Genomic DNA, 21,714 nt, shown 5'->3' on the forward strand with positions numbered 1-21,714 from the left:
TCTAGTTTCCAGAGAGATCAAACCTTCTTACTGTGAACAAACAGCTGGACCTCGATGCACAAATCACACATTCATGAACTCAGTTTCCTCCATCAAATAAGCTAATGCTAGCTCATTGTGTGAGGCTAATGCTAGTTCATTGTATGAGGCTAATACTAGCTCATTATATGAGGCTAATGCTAGCTCATTGTATGAGGCTAATGCTAGCTCGTTGTGTGCGGTAGCTCCTGGCTAGTAGTAGCAGTAGTTTAGTTTCCGTGCCTCCTTTGGTTTGTTTGTGCCTCAGGGCGTCATGAATATGTTGACGCTGTAGTTCTGTCTCTCAGCTCCGTTTTGGTCTCCACCAACACGAACGGTGTTTCTATAGATGTGCTCGTTGCTCTGACTGTGTGTGTTTGCTCTGAACATCTTTGTACCGAACAATGAGATTAAAACGAGCTGCTAAATGTCTCTGGATCGTGACATGTTGTCTTCTTCCAGGTCAGGGATCAGGGTTTATCGAAGCCAGACTGGACTGGTTGGCGTCTGATCTTTAGCAGCGCCTCACATCCAGAGGGCTCACCGTCATCAGACAAGCTTTTATTTCCAGTTGTGAAATATCACAGCGACGTGAGGCTGACATTTAAAGACAGCAAACAGAACAATTACAGTGATTCACGCCGACAAATGTTGTGGTTTGTCTCGCTTGTTGTGACATTTGTGGAGACGAGTGTCGTTTCCCACAAGATGGCCGACTTCACAGCTGGGTCATTCTTCTTCTTCTCTTTTCTCTCTTTCCTGCTGACGAAAATCTTTTGTCAGGATCTTGTCTTTCTGTCGTTGTTTGTTTTCTTCAGCTCTTCTTTCTCATTTTCTTGATTTCAGCGTCTTCTTGTCGTCTGTTTTCTTTCCCTCCTCCTCCTCACGTCCTCGTCCTCCTTCTCCCTGACCTCCATCGATCGTCTCCGGCTTCACCTCCATCATCCCGGACGACATTTGTCTCAATGATTCCCTTTAATCACATCTTCCTGATCATAACTTCATTTCTTTCCTTGAATGTGAGACTTTTACTTTGTGATAAGGTCCTTTTTACTCGAGCAGAGGAGGCGTTTGCAGTTTTTCTTCTAAAACCTAATCTTGAGGTTTATTTGATGGATGAATTCACTCGTCTCAGGCGTCTTCCCGTTTTGCCGTTTCATTACCTCCTGGATTCACTCTTTGTCGTTTTTACACATTATTTGTGTCTTTAGATTGATATCTTTTTGGGATCAGAGCAGTTTATATTTGTTTCTGCACCAGTGAGCTGCTGCAAATCTTCCCATTCATGATTTCTTCTTTTGTTTCTCTGATTTATTCTCTTTTCTGTAGTCTCTTCTCAAACAAAGAGTTCTAAGTCTCTCAGACTTGGGTTTGGGTTTGGGTTTGTGTTACTATCAGAGGGTCAGGTTTAGGGTCACTATTAGAGGGTTTGTGTTACTATTAGAGGGTTTGTGTTACTATTAGAGGACGCATGATGTTATTAAGAAACCAGGATTCAGCTACTGATGATTATTATACGATATTACTCCTGAATATCTTTGAAGACAGGTTTTAATTTCTTTTATCAGCGGTAGAGTTTAATGAAGGAGGAAATAGTTTGTGTTTTTGTTCTTTCTATTAATGGGATTTATTTAGTTTTTTTGTGTGTAAATGTCGTTTCATACTTGATGTTCTGCATTTCTTATTTCCTTCTGTTCTTTTGATTTCTTTAATCTGCTATATATTGTATTGCGCCACACTCGGTGCATAGACACGAGTCAAAGTGAAGACTCAGAGGGGACAGAGGCCTGTGATTGGCTGCAGCCTTTCAGTTTGTGTTTGTGTGTCTGGACTTGATGCCAGTCAGCTGGACTCCTCTGGACACAGCGATGCTCATTTGTCACCCTGTATTTGTTGTGTGGGCTGTGGGGCGGCAGAGAGAGCGTCTGACTCAGTGTGTTTCCTCTGCTCTGTCCAGACCAGGCTGAGGAACTGTCATCTCAACACCATCCAGCTCAGCTCTGTGTGACGCTGATGCAGCTGTGGACAGAGAGCAGAGAAAATGTGATTCTGCTCTGATTCTCCCTGATCAGACTGAACATCTCAGACTTTGTTCTCCTGAACTTAAATGACGTCACCGTTGATATTTATTCATGTTCTGCCGTTAGTGTTCAGATAACCCGAGGGAATCATCTGGAAACCTCCACAGAAATCATTTGTGACTCATAATTTAGATGCAAAATGAAAGTAACTGATTCCAGACCATGCATGCGTGTAGCTGCACATATAAATCATAATGGTGTATTCATTGTTAAGGATGAACTTGTTGGCTGCAGCAGACAAAGGAACCAGACGTCAGAGTAAAGGTTTATTTTCAATAAATGCTCTAAGAATGAAGTTAGTCTGGAATCCAGCTCAACTTCCTTCACCTGCAAAATTGTTACAGGTGTGAAGTTGTTCAGGAGTCTCTCTGGTCCAATCGGATCAAGTGGGCGGTTCTTACAGGAGTCATACGTGTCAACAAAATGGCGTCCAACACAACACTGTTCACAACTAACAGACCTTTGGTTTGTTCCTGCTGTGTCTCCTCCCTGTCCAAAGGTGTCCAACCTCTACCTGTACGACAGCGTGCTGATGCTCGCCAACGCCTTCTACAGGAAGCTGGAGGACAGGAAGTGGCACAGCATGGCCAGTCTGAACTGCATCAGGAAGTCCACCAAGCCCTGGAACGGAGGCTGGTCCATGCTGGAGACCATCCAGAAGGTAAGACGTCCACGGTGCATTCAGGAACCCAAACCTGTCCCATCCTCTTCAGATTCTTTCTGCTTCAGTTAAAAAGTTTTCTAGTAGGAGTTAAATTTAAAATAGTTGTGAGGTGTGAGGGGAACACTGGGTTTCTTTAAATAACCTTTAAATAAAAGAACCCAGATAGACTGTGAGTGGACTGATGAGCCCCTCAGAGCATGAACCTCCGTGTTTTATTCAGGACGCTTCAGTTTGTTTGACGTGTCTCAGGGAAACAGCCTCAGAGCTCATTAGCTTTAGATGCTCATCTACGCTGACATTGACAGAAATACCCTCAATCCCACTGGTTGTATATTACTGGTGCCGTGCTGACTTTTAATCGTGGTTTAATCACGTTCTCATCACTAAACACAGAGTATTACTATACTCGTAACATTCATGTGGACGTCCTCCGTCCACATTAAACCTGTCTCATCCAGACCACTGGACGTCCTCCGTCCACATTAAACCTGTCTCATCCAGACCACTGGACGTCCTCCGTCCACATTAAACCTGGCTCCTGTCTCATCCAGACCACTGGACGTGCTCCGTCCTCTGTTCCTTCGTCTCTGACGTGGAACTGATGCTGATGCTCCTGAATCAATCCTCCTCCCTCGTTCGTCTCTGTGATTTCCTTCATCTCTTTCCTCACGTCTCATTTCATCTTTGGAGAAACTCCCCGTTGGTTATTTGCCCTTAAACATGAACGTTTTCCCCCAGACGTCGTCTCTGCCCTGGTCCTCTGATGAGATGGAATATGTCAGCGGCAGAACGCTCTCACTCAGGCCTTTTTATTCTCTGCTTGGTGAGATGAGTTTCTCTGAGCGTATGTGTTTACTGAGGCATGTCTCTGGCAGACTGATGGACGACACGAGCTCCTCACAGACATTTCCAAGCATGACTTTCCTTCAGGTGAGGACCAGCCTGACCTTTAGCAGCTGACAGGGGACATTTAGTCTGTGATGGCGTCTTCAGTCTTTCTTTAACGTGAACTGATGGAAGTGTTGGAATAACATCTCATGTGAGCGTCGCTGGGCTGCGGTCGTATCCAGGCTGAACAGAGAGAGTTTTCTAAGTCTTTTAATTAATAAAACTACTTGTAAATGAGGCGTGTTAATCACAGATGTGGGATTTCTGTGCTTCCACTCATGTCAAACTGACACCAGCTTCACAGAGCATCATGGGAAGCAGCTGTTAAAGGGACACGGAGACGGCAGCTATTTCAAATGTCGTCATGGTTCACCAGCGCCGTGTCATCTCTGCAGCTCCGTCCCCTCCGCTCCGTCCTCACCGCTCTGTCCCCTTCTCACCGTCCCCTCCTCACCGTCCCCTCCTCACTGTCCCGTCTTCACCGCCCCCTCCGCTCCGTCCCCTCCTCACTGTCCCCTCCTCACTGTCCCCTCCTCACCGTCCTCACCGCTCCGTCCCCTCCTCACCGTCCTCACCGTCCCCTCCTCACCGTCCCCTCCTCTCCGTCCTCACCGTCCCCTCCTCACTGTCCCCTCCTCACTGTCCCCTCCTCACCGTCCTCACCGCTCCGTCCCCTCCGCTCTGTCCTCACCATCCCCTCCTCACTGTCCCCTCCGCTTCTTCCCCTCCTCACCGTCCCCTCCTCACCGTCCCCTCCTCTGTCTCTTTACTGTCACACTGTAGTGTCCTCGTCTCCTGGACATAAAGACAATATAGTGATTAGATGTTCACATCACATCATCACTTCAGTAAATGCATCAATAGATTTGAGGGAATTCCTCTCAAACATGACGTTTGACACATGAATGTGATCTCATACATCATCAATGAGGTAGATGGAGAGAGAATTCCATTAGCATCTGTTAGCATCTCCGTTAGCATCTGTTAGCATCTCCGTTAGCATCTGCTCTATTCTATCATCATATCTATCTTCCTCATATCTGTATCTGTCATTTAAATCAACTTAACATCATGAGTTAAGACATTTCAACGTCATGTAATGAGTTCTAGGTATTCTGACTTCAGCCGGTTCAGTCCTAACTTGAGTTTTTCACCAGTAACTGGATCTCTCTTAAAGCAGCTTTTGAACTTTAAGTTAAACCACGTGAAATTTATCAGAGTGAAGCTCCGTCTTTGTTAAGTCTTTAGTTGTTACAGGACGAGTGAAAGCAACGACACGAGGTAGATAAAAAAATATATATAGAAAGAAATGTATAATGGTAAATACAGTTTATTAAAAAAGCATCAAGCTTCTGGTTAAAGTGGTGGAGGCTGGATAAACGCATCATGAATATCATGAATAATACCAAACTCAGACAGGACTGTTACTGGAAACAATGTTATCACCCAAAATGAAATGATAAATCAGATCCAGGCAGAGCCACCGCTGGTCATTTAGTTGTGTAATAAATGAAACTTTATTCCAGACTCAAGTCCATAAATACACGAGACAAAATAGGAAATATAAAAAGCAGTTGATATATAAACATTTGAGCCGGAGCAGCGTCAGACTGGAGGTACAGAGGGATTTATGATCCCATTCCCACAATCCTCCGCTCGGTGCATAAATTTAAACGTTAAGTTTCTGCTTTGAATGTGCTCGTTCCTGCAGTGACGATCGTCTGACCCCTTCAGGTACCGTCTGTAAAAAGAATGTACGTGGCATCATTTAATGCAGCTTTCAGCCTCAGCATGCAGGACCTGCTGCAGCTGCACCACGTCAACACCAAGAGGAAGAGTCTGACTGCTGCAAACTGTCAGCGCTGTTTAAAGCATTAAAACCTGTTTGGTTTTTAATGCTAGAATAGAAGGAATAGAATAAAATAGAATAGAATAGAATGTATTAATGTGCATGTCTGTGTAAAAAGAAAAAAGAAAATGTAAAAGGTGTCTCCGTTCATGTTTTAAACTGAAGGCTGATGGATCCTCATTAACCTGAGTCCTGCAGCGCAGCGAGAGTTGAAACTGTTCCTGAACCAGAAGGTGTGAGAGCTCATGATCCTCCCTGATCTTCCTCCCCTGTGTCCTCCCCCCCGTGTCCTCCCCCCTGTGGCCTCCCCCCTCCAGGGCAACATCACAGGTCTGACCGGTACCATGGACTTTAAGGACAGCGGCTCCAACTCCCACGTCCAGTTTGAGATCCTCGGCTCCAGCTTCAGCGAGACCTTCGGCAAGGACATAAAGAGGGTGAGTCCCCGGGGTTTTAGTCCGGGAACCGGAGCTGGAATAAATATAACAAAGTCTCCAAAGCTCCATACGTCAGAGGACAGCGACTGACAAAACGTCCTCAAGCTGCTGCTTAGATGGTTAATTAAATATTTATAAGTTAGAGGAGCTCGAGTCCTATCTTGTTGTCACAGATAATAAAGATGCTGGATTTAAATAGCTCTTTAATCACTGATTAAATTGTGTGGGTTTTACATTCATGTAACTGAGGAGCCATTAGGAGGATAATAGACAATAACAAGACGTGAGTTTAAATCAAACTAATGAACGTGTTAAATATTTGTTCTGTCGTTTCATTTAGTTTAATGTGAAGTGATGGGACTGAAAACAATCACAAAGACCGAGTGGAGAAATTACAGACTAAATTAAAGTTGTATGAAGAAAGAAAATGAAATCTATTTATAGTCTGGGTTGGGCTGCTAATTATTAAATGAACGTGTTACTTTATAGAGATTAAATGAAACGTCATAAGCAGGTAAATCTAAAATTCAACACGACCGTTCGATTAGGAATGTTTTTTTTATTATATTTATTTGCTGGTGTTGAATAATGAACTGTAGTTTAGGCTGATGTGGATGCATGTGCAGCTTCTCTGTCCTGATGTCCAGCCACGAATGAGCACATTCATATTGCGCTGACGTCTTTGAACGCGTCCTCTCAGGCCTCAGCATCCAGCTGATCTCAGTGTGTTCAGAGTCGCTGTGACAGCGCCGCCGGCTGCAGCTCCTACTGAAGTTGATGCAGGCGAATGTCATCAGTCATCAGGTCGTCTGCAGTGAAGCTCCTCCTCCTCCTCCTCCTCCTCCTCCTCCACCACCTCCTTCTCCTTCTCCTTCTCCTCCCCTCCTCTCCTTCTCCTCTCATCCTCCTCCTCCTTCTCCACCTCCTCCTCCTCTCCTCCTCCTCCTCCTCCTCCTCTCCTTCTCCTTCTCCTCCTCCTCCTCCTCCTCTCCTTCTCCTCTCCTCCTCCTCCTCCTCCTCCTCCTCCTCTCCTTCTCCTTCTCCTCCTCCTCCCCTCCTCTCCTTCTCCTTCTCCTCCTCCTCTCCTCCTCCTCCTCCTCCTCCTCCTGACCAGGGGATCTGGAGGGACCGTGAACTCTCTCAATGCTTCGTTAAAGCTCTGGTGTTAATGAAGCTGGACCTTGTTTTCTAAAGGTTTGATCAACTATTTTCTAGAGTTGGTTGAACAGACGACAGAGGACCGACCATGGAAGACGCCTCAAACTTATAAATGTTTGTTCAGTTTATCCCAGATTAAACCTTTATCCTTCATCTACTGAACACGTACACGGCCCCTTAAAAAACCTTTCATACATCTCTGCACAACCCAGAGAGGATTTTATGAAACAAATGAAACTTACTCGAGTAAAACCACATTTATAGTTTCTCTGGTTATTTTATATATATTCTGCATAAAGTTTGCAAAGAGATCTGTTATGAATTCAAACAGCAGAGTGGGATGTGTAGGTCAGCGCTAACAGGACATAAACATGGTGATGTTAATGATGTTTAGGTTTATATTAGAGCTGCTAAAATTAACCCGTTAACGCTTTAATTAATTCATCCTCTGATTCATGTGATTAATGAAGCATCTGCAGCAGAACGACTGTGAACGTGTCTCAGTTTGTCCAAGTAGCGTTAGCGTTAGCACCAGCTGATCCGGTAGTGACAGGCAGCAGAACCAACCCATAAAGATGGAAGACGCTAAACAGCACGTTGGTCCTCTCCATGGGACATTTGAGGACAAAGACACCAAGAGGGACCAGTGGAGACACATAAAGTATCATCACAGTTTTCTTTCCAGCTTCAAACAGCACATGAACCAAGCCAAGCATACGTTAGTCGGGGATTCTGCTAGCACTTGGGCTAACGCGGCTAACAGCTGGAGACAAACCAAGACAAACCAAGACAAAGACAAGCTGCCAATGCTGCTGCTAATATGTGTCCACTCCTGCAGCCACTGTTCACTGGGAGACACTGTTCTCAATAAGAAGCGTCAGCTCTCCTCTGGTTGGACAATGTCCACAAGTTAGTTTGTCTCCGTAGCAACAGGGACACATTCATGAGGACACATGGTGGACAAAGAAAGACACAAACAGTTGTTTCAAGTTGAAGCTGTAGATATGTTTCCTTCTTCCTGGAGTCTGTTCATGAGATTTAATCTCAATTAATCGGAATGAATCCACATGAACCCTGAGATTAATCTGGTTCACAGCAGATGAAGAGCAGAGCTGAGTTATTGACGGCTCGGACTGAGCTTCGCTCTTTCAGTGTGAAAGATGATGAAGACGATGATGAAGCCGACTGTAGTGGAACCATTAAACCTCCTGAGAGCTGCACACAGTTACAGTTGCGCTACGTCTTCCTTCGTTTATGCAACAACGAGCACCATCACTTCTCACTTCATTAATTTTTCCAATGATTGGAAAAGTTGTTTAAGCATGTTCTGCTAACCCTGATTAACGGCGCTCTGTTCAGCATCCAGAGCTGGTGAAGCACTTAGTCCTTAACAGGAGCAACGAGGATTTAATTAACAAAGAGTCTGCCCCCCCCCCCCCCCCCCCCCCCCCCCCCCCCCGGATTTACATTAACAAGAGTCTCCGCCCCCCCCCCCCCCCCAAGGGGGAGGGAGGACATGTGTGACCTGGCTGGTCATGTGCTGCAGGTGAGATAATGGGGGACTGATTATCTGCTGGAGTAATGTCACTCATTAGCATCTCATTCAATCAGTCTCATTTACACTCATGCATCTTTCCATGAATTTAACTGATAAAAAAACTGAACTTTGTGAACAAACGTGTGATTCATTAACAACAAAGAGAAGAAATACAGTGAAATAAATTACAGGAATAAAATAAAAGAGTAAATGGTTTAAACAGTGAATTATTGGCCTTTATTTATGACGTATTCACGATCATCGGCACCGATCAGCTGACAGCAACACACACTGTAACACACACACTGTAACACACACACTGTAACACACTGTAACACACACAGTAACACACTGTAACACACACACAGTAACACACACACAGCAACACACACTGTAACACACACACAGTAACACACAGTAACACACACACATAGTAACACACACACAGTAACACATAGTAACACACACACAGTAACACACACAGTAACACACACACTGTAACACACACACTGTAACACACACACTGTAACACACTGTAACACACACACTGTAACACACTGTAACACACACACTGTAACACACTGTAACACACACACTGTAACACACTGTAACACACACAGCAACACCCACTGTAACACACACACAGTAACACACACAGCAACACACACTGTAACACACACACAGTAACACACAGTAACACACTGTAACACACACACTGTAACACACACACAGTAACACACAGTAACACACTGTAACACACACACTGTAACACACACACAGTAACACACACAGCAACACACACTGTAACACACACACAGTAACACACAGTAACACACACACAGTAACACACACAGTAACACATAGTAACACACACACAGTAACACACAGTAACACACACACAGTAACACACACAGTAACACACTGTAACACACACACTGTAACACACACACAGTAACACACAGTAACACACTGTAACACACACACAGTAATACACACAGTAACACACACACAGTAACACACTGTAACACACACACAGTAACACATAGTAACACACACACAGTAACACACACAGTAACACACTGTAACACACACACAGTAACACATAGTAACACACACACAGTAACACACAGTAGCACACACACAGTAATACACACAGTAACACACACACAGTAACACACTGTAACACACACACAGTAACACATAGTAACACACACACAGTAACACACACAGTAACACACTGTAACACACTGTAACACACTGTAACACACACACAGTAACACACACAGTAACACACTGTAACACACACACTGTAACACACACACAGTAACACACACAGTAACACACTGTAACACACACACAGTAACACACACAGTAACACACTGTAACACACACACAGTAACACATAGTAACACACACACAGTAACACACAGTAACACACACACAGTAACACACACAGTAACACACTGTAACACACACACTGTAACACACACACAGTAACACATAGTAACACACACACAGTAACACACAGTAACACACACACAGTAACACACACAGTAACACACTGTAACACACACACTGTAACACACACACAGTAACACACACAGTAACACACTGTAACACACACACAGTAATACACACAGTAACACACACACAGTAACACACAGTAACACACACTGTAACACACACACAGTAACACACAGTGTAACACACACTGTAACACACTGTATCTCTGTCTCTGTCTCAGTTGCTGCAGTAATGAAGATTTAATCACCTGGCTTCTCTCTCTGAGTTATGACCCCCCAGTGCTGCATAAAGGCCATTATGAGAACACACACACACACACACACACACACACACACACACACACATATAAGGAATGTGCGTTGGTGTTTGTTGCGTCAAAAACATATAAAATAAGAAAAAATAAATTGTAAAGCAACATTTCATTCCTTTGGCTGATCTCTGCACTGCTGTGTGTGTGTAACGTTACAAAGGTTACACACAAATCTGTTCACACTCTTAGAAACTAAGGAGTGAAACATGGCTTCCACCTCTTTGTGAAGGACAGTTGGACTCTGGTGGATGTCCCAGGCTCTGGTTGCCGTGGCAACACTACTATTCATGGGGTTCACGGTGACGTCACACCGTCTCAACAGCGCCATCTTTAGGACCGTCAGATACCGGAAGTACGCTGTCAATATACCGTCTGTCTGTTGTCCGCCCGGCTGCGATCGAGCTAAGGCTAAAAATACAGGACTTACGTTTCACAGTATCCGCAAAAACAATGAAAGAAGACAGAGGTGGGTCGCTGCCATTTGAAAGGCCATTTAGGACCTAGCGCCACCACCCGGTCCCGGAGGAAAATGGCCAGTCAAACGGCAAATACGCATCTTTCACCTTCCGAAAAACAACGCTAATTAAAGAAAATTGTGTTTCGATCCCTACCTAATTGCCCTTGAAATGCTAATTCCCCTTCAAGCTGCCTTGAATTTGCCAAATTTGTCCTTTGCTGACATACACATTTATCTAATTCATAATCATCCCCCTACACCGGCGAGTCCCTGAGGCTTAAACACCGAAGCCAGAGGCAAAACTTTATCACCTGGAGCAAGACCAAGAAATGTTTGTGATCATGGGAAAGGCAAGTTATGTATTTATTTACTACTTTACGAGCTTTTTGGCCGATTAAAACTACCAGGAACGTTACATTTGCTAGCTTGTTTTTGGCTAACTAACTGGTATTTCAATCTAAATTAAACACAGCGAAGTAATCTTAATTATCTGAAACAATACTGAAGCGTTGATTTATCGCGGCTACTTTTATTCTGTGACTGATATTGCGATTGCTAGCATGCTAACGCTTGGCTACGTACGTAAACATAACTTACCTGAGATGAAGTGCTCAGCTCAGAGTCTAAACCAGCTAACGTTAGCCTGAACCAGCTAACGTTAGCCTGAACCAGCTAACGTTAGTCTAAACCAGCTAACGTTAGTGTAAACCAGCTAACGTTAGCCTAAACCCGCTAACGTTAGTCTAAACCCGCTAACGTTAGCCTAAACCAGCTAACGTTAGCCTAAACCCGCTAACATTAATAAACATAATAAATAGATATAACCGTGGCCTTGTTGAATTATCACATTAAAGCAGAACTCTGCTCATAGAGGATGTAGAGACTGGGACTAAACCAGTCTTCTGTCCTGTAATGAAGCGTCCAGTGTGTCCTGATGATGGATGAGGACGTCTCTTGTCTCTGGTCTCGTGTCTCTGGTCTCTGGTCTCGTGTCTCATGTCCCTTGTCTCTAGTCTCTGGTCTCTTGTCTCATGTCTCATGTCTCTTGTCTCTTGTCTCTGGTCTCTGGTCTCTTGTCTCTTGTCTCTGGTCTCATGTCTCTGGTCTCATGTCTCTGGTCTCTGGTCTCTTGTCTCATGTCTCATGTCTCTTGTCTCTTGTCTCTGGTCTCGTGTCTCGTGTCTCATGTCCCTTGTCTCTAGTCTCATGTCTCATGTCTCATGTCTCTAGTCTCTGGTCTCTTGTCTCATGTCTCATGTCTCATGTCTCTTGTCTCTTGTCTCTGGTCTCTGGTCTCTTGTCTCTTGTCTCGTGTCTCCTGTCTTTGCTGGGGCGGAGACGAGGCGTCTCTGAGCTCTAAACTTTGATGGAGTTTTGTGGTGTTTGCGAGATATCAAGTCATTTTCCTCCTGCCGCGTTCGTCTTATCCAAATCTCCATCTCCATCTTTCTCCCCCCCCATCTCCACCATCTCCTCCTGGACCATTTCTCAAAGCAAATTTCCCCCCACAGATGAAAGTTCCCCCTCCTCCCGTCTCCAGATCAGAGCTGATGGAGATTGAAATGTTATTTCCTCTTTTCCCAGGGAACCAGTGCAGCAGCGCTCTGGTTCTTCAGACCTCCCCCGTGTGTTATCCCATCTATCTGTCGCCACTTTTCTCATCTCATTGACTTTTGATGCATCTTCCCACCAATTTGTTGTCGCTAAATCGTCTTCCCATAAAACACAGAAGGGAACTGGGATATTTTTTGCTTCCTCTTCGATCGGTGTCTGAAGACATTACGCCCACCGGCCTCAGAGGGAGTGTCTGTTTTTAATCAGACGCCTGCAGCCGACACATCACCTCTCAACGTCTAGCAGGGAAGTGCTTCTCAAACTAGGGTCTGAGGACTCTCAGGGTCCTTTCTGGGATTAAATCAGACCGGAGACGTCATGGAGTCAACACAGGAAATGTTCAGATGCGTATAATAAGAAGAGTCTGGTTTAATAAAGTGAGAGCAGGATTAATCCGAACTAAACAAACTAAAGATCCTCTGAAAAACACAGACACAATTAAAATATACAGTGTCTTATTACTAACAGACAGAGGTTTAACATTCGTACTGTTTCATTAGACTCACAGAGACTTTAATCATCCATAAAGCTGGTCTCAGTAGCAAATAAAAACCCTCTGAAGAACCACAACATAAAATAAGAGGAAAGTCAAATAAATATATGAGTAAAATCAAGTAAAGTAAAAGTAGTAGAAGCAGAAGTTTACAGAATTAGGATGTGAATGAATGTAGAACTAGAGGCTGAAGCACATATTTATTATATATAATGATGAGTGTAATAATGTGAATAACATGGAGGTTTTGTGCAAACGTCTCTGACATCGATGGCACATGTGCATGAATCCTTTTAACCGCCTCCATGTACACGGACGTCCAGCGCTTTCATGCAGCTCGGTCCATTCTGACTCAGTATCTGACGATTCTCTCGTCCTCATGGTTCCAGAGGTTCATGGCGTCTCCTCCATCTTCTTCCCTCTGGTCTCCAACATTTCAGGTGGCTTTGTTTTTCCTTAAGTTGATTGATTATTTAAAGCAGTATTAAATAATACTGTGAATATGGGTTCAACCTGATGAACTCAAGCTGCTCTGAGACATATTATAAAAATCTGTGACACTTAAAATGGAAAAACATTCATGATCCGAGTCAGATTTATTTGGACTTATTTCCAATAACAAATAAATGTTTTACCAACCATTCAATTATTTACCAACTCCACGTTAATTTCCTGTAAATATGTTTTTTAAAATATCATTGGAGCATTTTTAAGTCATAAGCCGCTGAATCGTGATGTTTGACGGATAATTTGTGCGAGTCCACAGCAGATGGAGCGTTTCCATGTCTTCCCTCTTCTGTCTCTGTGTTGACTCTCGTCTCTCTCACAGAGCAGATAAAGAGGTCTGCAGTTATTTTGCTGAGGACAGAAATTACCCACCCAATTGTCCATAATGGGGGGACGGAGCCGTTACCGGCCGCTCTGAAATGAATCCATTAGAAATGTTGGAGAACGAAAATGAGCCTCAGACGGCACTAATTTCAAATCCCTGAGGTAATTTGGAGTCGTTAACAACAATTTGTGCCTTTGAAAACTCGAAGCTCACTAATTTTCCATGAATAATGCATAGAACAAAAGATAGATACTTTACTCCCCTTTCATTTTTCCCCAAAGCCACAAAGATGAAGTCTTTTCTTTTTTTATTATCTTGTCCCTGAGGCGTGGGCGCTGATGAATGACCAGCGAGCTCCTGGCCGTCCCATAAAGAGGCTGCTGATAATGGCACGGCTGAAAAGAAAGAAGCTGTAATGAAACAGAACAACAGATGTAATGTTTGGATCCCAGATCTAAAACGTCCCTTCGGTCGCAGCCACACTCTGATTATCTGTTTATCTCACAGGCGACGTTCTCCAACACATAAAGTTTAGAAAACTATCAGAGTGATTTCCTCCGAGTGAACGCGGATCACAGCCGAGGACGTTCACAGAGCACGAGCTCAAAGGTGCTTTAATAAACTGCTTTTCATGATCAGTGGTGATCCTGCATTTTGGGAACTAAAACCAGCCCCGGGGTGGACACACGGAGGTTTTTACCAAATATTCCAGGAGGTAGACGTCCTCGGTCCCTGGGCAAAGCCTCCAGAGGAAGAAGAACCAGAAGAACCAGAGGAACCAGAGGAACCAGAGGAACCAGAATCCTGTGTCTACCCATGCAGTGATGGAGGTGTTAGTCAGTAACTAGTGTAACGTGGATGTTAGTAGGAGATGATCTAAACACAATCCATGGAGTCACTCAGGTCAAAGGCTGCAGACAAACAACAACAACAAACACTGACGCTGCAGCGTCTAGAAGAAGAGACACGTTTCCTGGAGACTGATCTTCCAGAGAGAGTCAGACAGAGCAGAGAACACGAGGTACCAGCTCCTCTCTCACATGAACTCTGACTGGACTGGATCCAAAGGCTTCAGGAAGCTACAGGCCTCTATTTTCAAACATGATCAGACTCGTGACAGGAGTTCTCTCCGTCAGATTTTATCCAGTCGTCCCTTGACTCATTGTTTTGACTCGGAAAGTCAGAGGCAGCTCTTTGCTGGTCAGAGTCTGCTCTCGTCTGAATAAAGCCTGAGAGTCGAGCTCGGTTAAAGCGACGGATTCTCTCGTGTTTGTGTGAAGGTTGAGGATGAAGCCGACGAGGGTTCGGTGGAGTCCCTGCAGCAGGAGCTAATTATCCAAACCACACACAGATCCTCTTTTAGGAGGAGAGACTGTAAAAGGTAGAAATAATCACGCTCACGTACACATATGTACACACTGATTGCCATTCATGTCGGCGTGTTTTCCTTTGAAAAGGCCCCAGAGAGTGCAGCTTTGTGTAGATTAAAAACATCAAAGAGGTTTTCTAACCAAGAAAAGACGAGCGTGAAGCAGCGGCAGGAAAATCCTGCTCCCGGTGAAACTGAGAGTTTGTGGGAGGTTGTGTGTTCAGGCCTGACCTTAATGTGTGAGTGTGTCCTTGGGAAATAATGTGTTTACATCAGCAGAATCTTTTCTGTTCTATTCATCTCTTCATGTGTTTGTTCTGTGGAGGCTCTTTGTGTGTGGTCGCGCTTTTATTTAGTTGTGGAGCATTTTTTTTATGTGGACTCCACAACTTTTAGTGCATTAAACCCTGTTCAGACGTGTTTTATGGGTCAGGGTTAATGTCGGGTTATGACTGAAGGCAGCATCCACAAAGTTAATGCTTCACAGACACCTGGTTGTACAGCTGCTGCTGCTGCTGCTGCTGCATTTTAAACCACGTCTGAAACTAATGTGGATTAGAGCACGAAGCCTCGTCATTTAAACGCTGCAAACATTTCAGATCAAGATTTTAAATCTAACTGTTTTCTGTGTTTGTTCTCTTTCTGTTTCAACTGAAATTCGTCCTCTGAACACAGTTTGTTTTTATCAGAAGCTTCAGAAATCTTTCATTCTTCCTCATCACAGAGACAGTGAATTCATAGAACCATGGTTACATTGGTAACCCCCATTTCTCCTCCTTAACTCGTAGTCACTATAAATTCAGTCTGTACAGGTGATCTTCTCCCTTGTTCATCAGCAGCTTCAGAAATTAATTCATAGAACCATGGTTACACTAGTAACCCCCATTTCTCTGCCATTATCTCGTCCTTACTTTAATCTAAAAGCGTCTCCTATCGTTTCTTCTCGTTCGTTGCTGGCTGAAGTGAAAGTAATGTGAGTTAAAGATGAGATGAATCATATATTTTTTATTGATATGTTAAAAATCCTTCACTCTGATTTTAATTAACTTGAAGAAGAAGATTAATGTGTGATTGACAGTTGATCTTCAGGACACATATACACTCAGCGCTGTGAATCCCCACCCTCCACAAAGTCATTTTAAATCACCCATTCATAGAAAAGGGTGAAAGGAGGTGAAGGAGTGGAAATAAAAGTGGAGGTGAGGAGGAGGAGGAGGAGGAGGAGGTGAGAAACGCTGGCATTTCAGTCACACTGTCCACGGGAGAGTGATTTACAGAAATACAGCCTCTGCAGCATTTTGGAAAAACAGGAGGAAAGAGAAAAGGGAGAGGGCTGACATTTGAGGAAAGAAGGGAGAGAAGGAGGGAGGACAGGAATAATGCATGAGCAGCAGCTGGGAGGGAGGTGAAGATTTATCCGCCATGTTTGACCTCCACGGGGAGGAGGCAGGAGTTCAGCTCTGATCCAAACTTCACTTCCTTCAGTCTCTCCTGAACGAGACCTGAACCAGGACAAGTTCCTACGACACAAAATCACTTGAGGAGCAGAGTTGGTCTCAAACTGTGGAGAATGAGTTCGTCATTTTAAACGTCAACTTCTGAACAATAAGATCCGATAAGAGCAGCTTAATTAATAATAAATAAACCAGTCTTAAGGTGCATTAGCGCCACCTACTGGATGGGAGCCGCACATTTAAATTTCCTTTGCCACAGTCTGGGTTTTGTTGAGGTGATGCATTCAGTGTTCCTTGATTTGTCGTGAGAATCTAAACTAAATCCTGTTGTGTGTTCACGTTCTCAGTTCTGTCAGAATCAGACTTCACTAACTCTACTTGTGGATTTCTGACCGTGATGTGACTGGTCCAGCAGATCTTTGATGGAGCAGAATCAGCTCCCGGCAGAGAGACTCCAGATAAAGTTCTGTAGGTGGAGGAAGTTGAACACAAACACTTTTCTTAAGTTCCCTTAAAGTGTGGAGGTAAACTGTTTAATGGAGGCAATTCTTCTTCTGTTTAAACCCTGTATTTATTAAAAAGTGTTTTTAAAGAGGAACATTAATATTAATTATCTGGATAAAGGGGGAGTGTGTGCTCGCTGCAGATGGTGGAATGTGCTGATGGTGTAATGAAAGCCAGCGTCTCTCAGCAGATTCTGGAGCATATCTCATATCTGTGTCTCCTCATTACCAGCGGAGAGCATCATGGCCGCCGTAAGTCAGCGAAACGAGCCGCCGTTAGGAAGACAGCCGGCTCACCTGGGACCGTCTGGCATTTTGGAAAATCTATTTGTGCCATTAATAACGTAATAATTGACAGGAATAATAGGAAGTGTGTGTTGAGCCGGTGATGAGCAGCTCGGAACAGATTGTCTTTATTATCCTCTCGCTGCAAACTTGAGTTTGGTTCAATGCAGTAAAAAGACACAAACTGTGAAAGTGTCAGGAGCTCGGAGGCAGCTTCCACCCCCATAATAAACCCCCCCACCCCTGAAACCTGCTGCATGGCTGCACAGCTCTGAACAGACAGGGGGCGCTGTTCCACCACAGCAGACAGAGCAGCAGAACTACCGAGATAAACTTTTTAAAGTAAGTCATGTTATGAGCTGCAGTGAACATTTCTCTCTGTTTCCCTTTGACAGCTTTGGCTCCTGTGGTCCTTTACTTAAAGTTTAGGAAATTCAAACTGAAAAGGTATCGTGGAGTTTAAATGTTTAAATGTTTAAACACACAAGTATTATTTATGACTTACGGTAACTGAAAAGTGCTTTGATAGTAAATGAACCTCAGCAGATTCAGTTCATGGGGTTTTTCTTTCCATGTTTCCACTAATGAACTTCATGCTAATACAGTTAGCATACATCCATAAGAGTTTAGCTTCAGGAAGTTAGCATAGCGGCTAGCGGACAACAGAATCCACTCATGACCAGTTCCAGCCCCCTCACCGCTCTGATCTGATTGGCTGCTCTGAACCACAGGAAGCCACCTGATTGGCTCAATCAAAACTTTAATTTTTACCTTCCTCCATTTCCACTGATTCATAATTTATTGAAGAAAGCTTTATTTTTATAACTCTGTTTTTATTCCTAACCCCAGCTCATGTTTAATCAGCATCATTTTATGTGAGTGTGTCTTGAAAAACTCCAATCACAGTTTCCCCAACGTAAAATCAGCTTCTCAGGAGTCACGGTTATGGAGAGTTAGTGTTTGATCCATCTCTCTGGAGCCTAAATGTGTGAGTCACATTCATCTAATCTGGGTTTTATAAATGAGCTGTAAATGTGGACGATGCGTTCAGGGACAGTGAGGACCTTTTAAACATTGGGTCTTTGTGGTTAATTTTATTCTTATTCAGTGGTTCAACAGTTCAGATGAGACTTGAAGCGGAGAAAATTTATCAGAGGGAGTTAATGAAGAACAATGAAGAACAAAGAAGAAGAAGAAGAAGAAGGATCATCCAGAGGACAGGACAGCTGAGAATAGCTCTGATTACTGAACTAGTTCCACCTCCTCCCTCTCATCTCTCTCCGCCCGATGCTTCTCCATCACTCAAACACCATCCACCATCCAACCAAACACCATCCAACCATCCAACCAAACACCATCCAACCAACCACCATCCATCATCCAACCATCCAACCAAACACCATCCACCATCCAACCAAACACCATCCACCATCCAACCATCCAACCAAACACCATCCAACCAACCACCATCCAACCAAACACCATCCAACCAACCACCATCCATCATCCAACCATCCAACCAAACACCATCCACCATCCAACCATCCAACCAAACACCATCCAACCATCCAACCAAACACCATCCAACCAACCACCATCCATCATCCAACCATCCAACCAAACACCATCCACCATCCAACCAACCACCATCCAACCATCCAACCAACCACCATCCATCATCCAACCATCCAACCAAACACCATCCAACCATCCACCATCCAACCAAACACCATCCAACCATCCACCATCCAACCAACCACCATCCAACCAAACACCATCCACCATCCAACCAACCACCATCCATCATCCAACCATCCAACCAAACACCATCCACCATCCAACCATCCACCATCCAACCAAACACCATCCAACCATCCAACCAACCACCATCCATCATCCAACCATCCAACCAAACACCATCCACCATCCAACCAACCACCATCCAACATCCAACCATCCAACCAAACACCATCCACCATCCAACCAACCACCATCCAACCAAACACCATCCACCATCCAACCAACCACCATCCAACCATCCAACCATCCAACCAAACACCATCCACCATCCAACCAACCACCATCAACCATCCAACCAACACCATCACCAACCATCCACATCCAACACAATCATCATCCAACCATCCAACCAAACACCATCCAACCAAACACCATCCAACCATCCACCATCCAACCAAACACCATCCACCATCCAACCAACCACCATCCAACTATCCAACCAACCACCATCCAACTATCCAACCAACCAACCAAACACCATCCACCATCCAACCAACCACCATCCAACCATCCAACCAAACACCATCCACCATCCAACCATCCACCATCCAACCAAACACCATCCAACCAAACACCATCCACCATCCAACCAAACACCATCCACCATCCAACCAAACACCATCCAACCAAACACCATCCAAACATTTAAGGACTCATTTCAAAATTTGACCTCTAGTTTTTTTAGAGTCTTAATGTCTGGGGATCATCTTATCTCTCAGGACTATTTTCAGCCAGAGCTCTGAGATCAACAGACCAGCTGCTACTTGACCCCCCTAGACCCATGATCCTAGATCCTAGACCCATGATCCTAGATCCTAGATTCATTATCCTAGACCCATGATCCTAGATTCATGATCCTAGATTCATGATCCTAGATCCTAGATCCTAGATCCATGATCCTAGATCCATGATCCTCGATCCAGGCTCAGAACCAGAGGCGACGGTGCCTTTTAGGTGGGGCCGCCCAGAGTTTGGAGCATTAGTCCATGTTGAGCAGGATGTCTTGACTTTTATTCTGGAAACACAGTTTTACTTTTTTAATTTGATGTTTTATTGCCTATATTAGCTCATATTTCTTAGTTTTCCATTAATTGTTGATTTATTTCTATCGTTCTATAGCTCTTCGTAGCTTCTAGCCTCCCAGCTAACAGTAGTGTTTCATAGATTCCTAGCTAGTATTAGCTCTTCCTAGCCTCCCAGCTATTAGTGGCTCTTCCTATAATTTAAAACTGTGATTTTCTATCAAGGAACCGTTTGATAGAAGGTGAGATTTATCTGAATCTGTAGTGATAACTGAACAGACGAGTCTAATTGTTTGACTTAGATCCAGATCATCTCAGAACCTCGGTTATGTTCAAAGCTCAATGAAACTCGTCGTCATTAGCAGTTTATCATCATTAGAGATGAATGTTTACAGCTCTGAGCGTTACGTTAGCTTCACGATGCTAATTAGACGCTCTATCAGATCACGGATCATCGTCTTCTCTCGAATTAGCAGAGGTTTCATCCTCCTTCTCTGACTGCAACCTGATTTTATTCTGATGATGCATGAAACTGCTCATAAACTGATTTATTTAATTACAACATGGTGTTTATAAGAGAGGCGTCACAAAGCTTCATAAAGAGTGAGTTTAATGAGAAAGTGTGAAAACTGTTCATCCAGCAGCCGTCAACAAGAAGCCAGACACAAACAGAGGAGGTTTAACTGGGTGGTATCAAACATGTGACCATGTTCAGACGCTGCACTGTAAAAATAAAATAATGTAAATAATACAAATGGACGTCAGATTTATTCGGTCAAATTAAAAAGTAAAAAGTTTCTACATTTACTTGACACCGTCTCAGTTGCCATGGAGACTGAATTAATATATAGAGAAGAAGAGGAAGGAAGGAAGGAAGGAAAGAAGGATGTTCTCCTCCATGTCCTGAATGTCTAGAGTCTGAGAAGACGACCAACATGTCTCCAACGTCTCCAACGTCTCCAACGTCTCTGTCCACATGGATTCCAGCTTTGGTTCATCTTTCAAATACTTGAGGTTTCAAAGATTTTTGCATCACATCAAGACAAAAATAAACGTCCAGAAAAGATAGAAAAATAAAGGCTGTAGATGTGTAGATGCAAAATAAATAAATAAATTAAACTTGCGACTTTAAGTTACGAATTTGTGAAGAAGATTTAATTTCATTAAGACAAAGTCAGAACTGGTTTTATTCCTCAAAAAAAGGTATAGAGGGCCCCTAAAACCATAATAAGATAAATAAAGTAAAATCCAACCAGGGCCAGACTCACTCTGGATGAACTCCTGTTCCTCAGAGGATGTAATTAGGTCAGTCTGGTTGTGTCTGATAATGTGATGAATGAAAACAAAATGAAAAGAGGAGAGAGGTTCTCTGGTCTCATTCTCTTTGTCTCATTCACAGCAGGCGACTCTGATTGAATA

At 43.8% G+C, this 21,714-nt stretch overlaps 1 protein-coding gene across 3 annotated transcripts in view; it reads left to right on the top strand.

The window, feature by feature from the left end:
- grid1b (glutamate receptor, ionotropic, delta 1b) overlaps nucleotides 1–21,714 on the top strand; it is a 319,180-nt gene that overhangs the window by 277,730 nt on the left and 19,736 nt on the right. For all 3 annotated transcript variants that reach the window (XM_047609007.1, XM_047609008.1, XM_047609009.1), the window contains exons 7-8: nucleotides 2,599–2,760; nucleotides 5,818–5,937. In XM_047609007.1, the coding sequence (XP_047464963.1) occupies nucleotides 2,599–2,760; nucleotides 5,818–5,937 (282 nt within the window). The remainder of the gene's footprint in view (nucleotides 1–2,598; nucleotides 2,761–5,817; nucleotides 5,938–21,714) is intronic.

This window comes from Mugil cephalus, chromosome 16 (genome assembly GCF_022458985.1).
Source record: "Mugil cephalus isolate CIBA_MC_2020 chromosome 16, CIBA_Mcephalus_1.1, whole genome shotgun sequence".
NCBI classification, from domain to species: domain Eukaryota; kingdom Metazoa; phylum Chordata; class Actinopteri; order Mugiliformes; family Mugilidae; genus Mugil; species Mugil cephalus.